Source organism: Nestor notabilis, unplaced genomic scaffold (assembly GCF_000696875.1).
Source record: "Nestor notabilis isolate BGI_N333 unplaced genomic scaffold, ASM69687v1 scaffold26263, whole genome shotgun sequence".
Classification (NCBI taxonomy): Eukaryota; Metazoa; Chordata; class Aves; order Psittaciformes; family Psittacidae; genus Nestor; species Nestor notabilis.
In genome coordinates, this window is record NW_009921919.1 from 28,491 (window position 1) to 35,963 (window position 7,473).

The 7,473-nt window shown below is 41.6% G+C and overlaps 1 protein-coding gene across 1 annotated transcript in view; it reads left to right on the top strand.

The window, feature by feature from the left end:
* The window catches only part of LOC104403286 (vacuolar protein sorting-associated protein 8 homolog), a gene marked incomplete at both ends in the record, with an annotated part of 44,016 nt that overhangs the window by 28,487 nt on the left and 8,056 nt on the right, over window positions 1-7,473 (top strand). The window contains 8 exons of the mRNA XM_010011366.1: window positions 6-52; window positions 926-1,015; window positions 1,376-1,422; window positions 1,939-2,161; window positions 3,038-3,127; window positions 3,867-3,918; window positions 4,182-4,224; window positions 4,911-4,983. Of these exons, the coding sequence (XP_010009668.1) occupies window positions 6-52; window positions 926-1,015; window positions 1,376-1,422; window positions 1,939-2,161; window positions 3,038-3,127; window positions 3,867-3,918; window positions 4,182-4,224; window positions 4,911-4,983 (665 nt within the window). The remainder of the gene's footprint in view (window positions 1-5; window positions 53-925; window positions 1,016-1,375; window positions 1,423-1,938; window positions 2,162-3,037; window positions 3,128-3,866; window positions 3,919-4,181; window positions 4,225-4,910; window positions 4,984-7,473) is intronic.

Consider the following 7,473-nt stretch of genomic DNA (forward strand, 5'->3'; position numbering starts at 1 on the left):
TCTAGGCTTGTCTGGGGACACAAGCAAGCGGAAAGCAGTCATTGCAGACAGGGTGAGTCACTGATCTCTTCTTAATGGGATTTTCATGTGTACTGATGTGATACCATGTTGCTGGAAGAAATGGTTTCTGTCCTCCAAAAGTTAATCCATCTAACTCTAGAACGTGTAGATGAGCACCTCTTGCTAAAATTGTGAGCAGGATTTTAGAAGAGACTTGGAAATACCTTTTAGGTAAAGGTGGGGATAAAAGCTGCAGCACTAGCAGATCAAAACATGACATTATCATCCAGGCCTTGAGATCTCTGGTCTCTTCACAGTGGAGAGAAACCTTTTTTGTAGGTAACTCCACAGTTTCCTGACCTTTGGTTGGCAAGTGTCCATCAATGTGTAACTTGCTGACTTGAGATGGAAACTTTGCTCTGTGTATACATGGACATGGAAAAAACTCATCAAGTGATTCTGTTCGGTTGTTAGAGGAACCTTTTTCTGGGAAGGGTATTTTTAAAAATGCACAATTATTGGAATAATTATTCAGTTGTACTTCGCTCTTCGTGTATATTTTACTTGCAGGTGAATAAGTTTTGCTGTTTAAGATACTAAAGCTTTGGGTAAAAATATGGCCCAGATGAGTCTTGTGCTTCAGGATGTGTTCATGTGCCTGAAAATTTGCTGGCAGACTGGCTGCCCAGTTTCTTAGTCAGTTAAAGTTAGTGTAGGCCTTGAGTGTCCCACCAGGCCACTTCTGTGCCGGTCATACCGTTGTCTCTTTGGCAGCCTCTTCTTCCTGCCCACAGTAGTTTCATACCCAAAATGGGGCAACAAAGTTTACAGTTCTGCCAACCCCCAAGTCATTCTATTAAGTGTGCTGCCAAGTAGGGCCTCTAGTGGAGGATTTGAATTAATTTTCTTGTTTATTGTAATTCAGATGGTTGAAATCCTCCTCCATTATGCTGATCGAACTTTGAAGAAATGTCCTGACCAAGGAAAAATCCAAGTTATGGAGCAACATTTTCAGGTACCTTTTAAAATTTTTTAATCAGACTTTGCTGCAAAAATTGTCTAGTTTTGAATAATACTGCTGTCATTCACCTGAACACTCTCTTCTGTTGTGTGCACTAACGATATCAGGACTCAGCTATGGCTAGGCAGCAGAGCAGAACCTGTATGCTTTCTGTCCTCTGCAGAAGTGTCACTAGAGTTTTTCTCCATATGAACCAGCATATGGGAAAACCTGTAACTGTGCCAGCTACCAGCTGATTCAAATAACTCATTGATTCTGCTCTGTATTGGCCAGGCTTCACTTTGTGCTCTGTAGGTTGTGCTATTTGGCAGGATTTTTACCAGTCCCCACAGCTTTTTTATGTTTCTGTTACAGGACGTGGTGCCTGTCATAGCTGATTACTGCCTCTTACTCCAGCGCACGTAAGTCTGAGTTTGCAAGCCTGTCTTCCAAGGCAGACCACCAAATCCACGTAGCCCTGAGTGCTGTCTCCTATAGTATCACATGGTTTAGAGGAATTGTATCATGTCATTGTCACTTCATGTATCACGTCACAGTTTAGAGGAATGCTGAAAAACTGATACTAAAGTCAGGGTACTAAGTACTCAAAAATGTCTTAAGTTTTCATTGATGTGTTGAGGAAAAATTTGCTTCAGGCTTTTTCCCCCACACCATCGCCTTAAGAAAGAAGGTGCTTTGATACGTTTCCTTGTTGTCATCATTTCCCCTGTAACAGAAGGGGGTTTTGCTGCAGCATCCATGCCTGATTTGTTCTGTGTAGCTGCCTGTAACTTGCACCATAGAGCAGCTGAACAGGGCATTCTGCTCCTGAGTTTGATAAATACAGAGAAATTAGAGTTTAGTTTGGAGCCCTCAGAAAGCAGATAAGGTGATTTTAATAAGGTTTATTTGATAACTAAACACTTCTTTCTTCCTAGGGATTTATTATTTAACCAGATATATGATAAGATGAGTGAGAATTCTGTAGCTAAAGGCATCTTTCTGGAGTGCTTGGAGCCATATATCTTAAGTGATAAGCTGATGGGAATCACACCTCAAGTGATGAAAGACTTGCTGCTTCACTTCCAAGACAAGAATAGGCTGGAAAATTTGGAAGCCTGCATTGTGCATATGGATATCACCAGCTTGGACATACAGCAGGTGAGCACTTGTACAGCATACTGGATTGAGTTCCTCTAAATAGATGACAACATACCCTAGTTGCTGATGCAAACTTCTTGTGCTTTTAAGCACAGCCTAGCAAGTGAAAAACAAGGTGGTCACCTTTCAGTAGACAAAACTTACATAGCCCAAGCCATTCATGCCTTTTGGTCACTGATTTGTAACAGAACTTAGCCCTGTGTCCCTTGGATCGAATTCAGTGAATGTGGGAATTAGTGTGGTTGTGTCCATCCTGTACTATGCATGCTCTATGAACTTGTTTTGCTCTCCTAGTTTGTGTCCTGGCATAAGTTAATGCACAGGCAGCTGAATATGTTGGCAACTACTAGTCTGTCAGGATATTCACAATCAGTCTTTCCTCGTTTGAGTACCTTACCTAACATCAAAGGCTGCAGGGTCACAAAAAACAAGTTGCATTTGCTAGTTCAGTGTCTGCCAGCTTGCTCTGCTCAGGTGCTTGCTCTTGCATGACAGAATTAGTGGAGCAAGGAGGTGTTCCTGCTCAGTAGTCCTGTTTTCCTTGTCCAGTTTTCATTCCTACTGCATGGCTTTCCATTCCAAGGAAGAAACTGCTTGGGAACTTGACATAATGATTCACTGACCCAACCAAAAGGCAAACTAGACAGTTAGATTCCATGTTTGCAGCGTGAGCAATAAGCTGGATACTCCCTTTGTGGATTTGGGGTCCTTGCAGAGACTAGTTCTGCAAGCGGAAATTCTCATTCTGCTTTAAGTCATACTGTCAGATGATGCAAATGCAGGGACAGAGATTGCATTTGAGAGACTTGGGAAATAAGAAAACTGAGAGCTAAGAGCAGCTGTGTATATATCTATTGTGCTTTGTTTGCCTTGCAGGTAGTTCTTCTATGCTGGGAAAACCATCTCTATGATGCCATGATCTATGTCTACAACAGTGGGATGAATGACTTCATCAGTCCCATGGAGGTAGGAAAGATGTTCAGTGCAGTGAGTTGGTTTTTTTGTGTTCAGCACACATTCTTTCTGACAAAATGCATTTCAAACTCGTCTTCTCATTCATTGTGGAGGTATTCTTGTTCTTTTTCATTCAAGGGAGAAATCATGTATGATACATGCAGTTTATTTGACTAGATGCAGCAGAGAAGAAAAGCAGTTTATAATTACGATGCTTTAGAACACAAATTTCCCTGCTGAGGTAGCAATGCTCTACAAGGTTAGAGCAGGGAATTTACTTGTGTTACTGAAACAAATATGAAACAAAAGCAGCAGAAAAGTTAAGATGATGTCTTCTGACAGCTTTGTTGCTGGTGGTGAGCCTGGCCTATGTGACATGATGTGCTGAGAAAGCATCAATGTTTTGTGCAATAGGATTAATGGGGGTGTAGGTGTGAGAGCTTGTATGAACACCTTGTGCTTCTTTTTCTTTATACTATTCTTCCTCTGCTGACATATGTTGCATACTCTTATGTGCTTAGGGTTAGATCTGACTGAATTGAAGGCTCTTTTTCCCTATGTCATAACATCAGCTGGGAAAAGCATCCTTTGCCACATCTTGGTGTCCTCTGAGCCATTTAATTGTAAGACGTGGTGAGACAGCAGACTTTCTGTGGAGAAGACACACCATTGACCTCTGCTTTAAACCCATGCAGATTCTTTGCTTTGAGCTTTTCCAGCTGCTTGAGCATTGCTTTCTTTCTTGTTACAGAAGCTGTTCAAAGTCATTGCTCCTCCACTGAATGCTGGGAAGTCTCTCACAGGTACATAATTCTTTCCCTGTAAGGGTTTCTAGTTTTGATATTTGATGTTTTATATATCTCTAGTCACTTCCAACAAAGGGATGCAAGAAGGAAATACATACTCCCCCTGTAAGGGTCTTGGAGAACAGAAAAGTGTTCTAATTTACAGTGTGTTAAACTCCATGTGTGTCAGATGAGATGTTTTGCTAACAGCTGGGAAAAAGAATTTCAACTCACTCTGTTGTCTTGTGAAGAAAAGGTAACAAATAATTCTTGTTTTGTAGATGAGCAGGTGGTAATGGGCAACAAGCTGCTTGTATATATAAGGTAAGGTCCTTTAGAAAGTGTGTGAGGCATTTCCTGGTGGTGGCACCAGGTGTTTAACTTCCTGTAGTTGCAGAATCTTACAGTATGTTTCAAGGTCTGAGTGATTGCAATAGCAATGGCTACTTTGTACAGCTGACTTGAAGTTATCATAGCTTCTTGTTACACATGGTGTGAGTGGACAGGTAGGGTAAAGTTGGTGACTTAGAGCTCAGGTTACTGCTGATATGCTAAGATTGTATCTCAGAATTTGGTTAGAGTATGATTGTCCTGTGTGTGACACAGTGCTCCTTGAACAAGGACTTGCAGCCTGAAAAGCTGTATTTTAGCCCTTTCCACCATGCCTTTTGGGGTAACTGCTCAGTTGCCTGTCAATTGCAAGAGTCATTCTGATATTGCACAGTAGTGATTAATTAGGGAATTTCTCTTTCTGGAATCTACTCAAGATGGTGAACATTAGTCTGCATTACTTCTGCTTCCTAAAATGCAAGAGTAAAGATTTTTTGAGAAATACTGAACTTCCCCCTTACTTTTGTGCTGTGGAATGGCATACCTTCAGTGCACTTCATGCACTGCATTGGCTTATTGTATATTAAAAGCATCCTGAAAACTAACTCAAAAAGTAAACTGATCTCAATCTGTCTAATGTCAGGACATATTAAAAATGCCTCTTCCCTCCTTTTCTATAGCTGCTGCTTGGCAGGCCGTGCATATCCATTGGGTGATATTCCTGAAGATCTGGTACCTTTGGTTAAAAATCAGGTGAGCAACATCTCAGAAGGAAACTTTCCCATATGAGGTTTTTAAAAGAAGCTGCATATGTCTTCTTTCATGGGATTCTGATAGAAAACTATTATCAGTCTGGTAGCTGTATCCTTGTGATTCGAGTATATACCACTGTAAATACCAAACAAACTTTTAGGAAATTAAATCAAAGAGTTGTTGCAATCTGAACAGTTAAACTTAGTATTTTTCCTTCAACTGCGAATTGGGGTGTGGGGGCATAGTTTTTAGTGGCACTAATTTTGATTGGGTTTTGTTTTGGTTTTAACTTTTTCTTTACCACGAAGTTACCAGAAATTTGTTGCTGTCTCTTCTTTCTAAACTTAACTATAACATGTCAAATATGGGGGATCTTCCCTCTTTTCAAATGCATGTAACAGGATTGACAGGAGTAGAAAGTGAGGTAACATCAAAGAACATTAGCTAAATATTCCTTCCTCTGTTTGGCTGTTGGTAAAACTTATTCATGCTTGTCTCTGCTCATCAAGACATTGTATTTGCTGAAGATAAGTTTCCGGCCTTGTGATAACTGCAGATATTCAGCTGAGGTCAAAAGCATGTTGGAGTCAGGTGCTCCAAACTGCATCCTTGTACAATTCCCTTTTCTGATAATCATCAGCTAAAGAGACAGCTTGTTTCGAGACAACTTAAAAGGTAGCCAGTTTCTTCCTCCTTTTGAGAAAAGTAATAAAGCAACTCATGGCTTGATATTTTCCAGCCTTGTGGTGACTGCAAGATCATCCACTTTCTCAGTCTGTTCCATGTCTGGCTAAGAGGCAATAGGCTGGTACTAAATTCCTCTTCATCCACCCATCTTGGCAAACCTTAGTTTGAGAGAGTTGGCCCTGAGCATGTCCAGCTGTTCTGCTTATAAGGCAGAATCTTAGCTCTTAGTCTCTTGTTTATAGACTCTGAATCTGCTTGTTTTGCACCCTGTGGGCTGAGCAAAGGCTGACTACCTATCTCTCATTCTTCGTTGTTCTGCCTAGTTCCTCTAGGAAGAACAGTGACGTAATATCCAAATCATCGTCCCAGGGTGCTGTAGGAACAGCAGCCAATGCCTTAAGGCTTCTGTGTGCTATTATCCTGTAACAGTGCAGGCTTATCATACTGTCCTCCTTTGGGAGGTTTGATTCTGGAGCTACATCTCTTCATATTGTTCTTTACTACCCTATTCAGTGGACATCTTTGGCTGAACTAGATTCATCACACTCTTCCGACTCTGCAACAGTAGCTTTCAACTGGGGAAACAACCTTTTCCATCTGGATTTCCCAGGAGGTTGACAGGTTGTTTCACGGCAACAAGTACTATTGCATATGTCTTATACATTTGTTTAGGACAGGTGTGAGCATGTTCTTAATGGTTTCATCATAAGGAGAGAGTACCCAGCTAAAATCACAGTGAACTTATGCCAAGAGCATGACTAGACATGCGGGTTACATGTCATGAAAGTCGGCTTGGTCACTGCCAAGTAAATCTCCTTTCCTTGTCCATTATTTCCATCAAAGCCCTTAAGCGGACTATTTCTTTCTTCTTAAGCTGTGTCTGAAGCTTGGCTTAAGGAAAAGCTTAACTCCTTTGGAGTCAGCTCTGACAATTTCTTAAAACAGAGGATGCTTCTGATCATGATTTCATGCTCATAAAACTTTCCTGAGTTTCTGGCCAGTTTTACTGCAAACGTTTTTATTGGGGGTCTCTAGCATTTCATTTTAGTTACAGGGTTTCAGTAAGAGGAAGCACCTTCTGGTTTGCGTTTTCTTTTTGCAGTAAAATAAAACAGATGGGTTTTAGTTGTGTGGTGGGTTTGGGTGTTTTGTGATGTTTTGTTTGGTTTTGGGGGGATTTTTGTTTGCTTGGTTTGGTTTTGAGTGTGGTGGGTTTTCTTGTTTTGGTTTTGTTTGTTGGTTGGTTGGGGTTTTTTTCCCTAATCCAGATCTTGTAGCTATGTGTATGTGGCAGCTCTGGGTTATTGCAGACCCTTTTCTCACAGGGTGTGCAAACCAGCCTGCTCCCCTTTGCTGGATCAAGCACTAGGTTATTGCCTTCTCTCATGGTCTCTGTCAAGTTGTCTGCTGCATAGGGTAGAGCTGGCACAGCAACAGGCTGTGGCTCGTAGTCTGAAGGGAAGTGATAGTCCACCCAGCAGTGGTAGCTCTGGGGAGGAGCCATCAACCTCTCCTTTCTATGACCTTTGATATTGTTTGTGAGGGCTTGGCTTCAGTGGCAGCTTTCTGTCTGAATCCACTCTAGCTGCAGACTGGGTTGTTTTGTTTTCCTACTTGTTCCTAGCTGGCAGGTGGATAGGAGGTTCAAGGATGCCAAAAGGGAAGGTCGTGGGTCTGAAAGTCAAGCTTCTAAGTCGTCCTGGCTTCACTGCCACTGTGGTGACAGGACAATTAACTCAGAATATGAGTATCTGAGAGAATGTGGCATTTCCTGAGGATGGCTGGGAAGAGAGGGGTGACTGT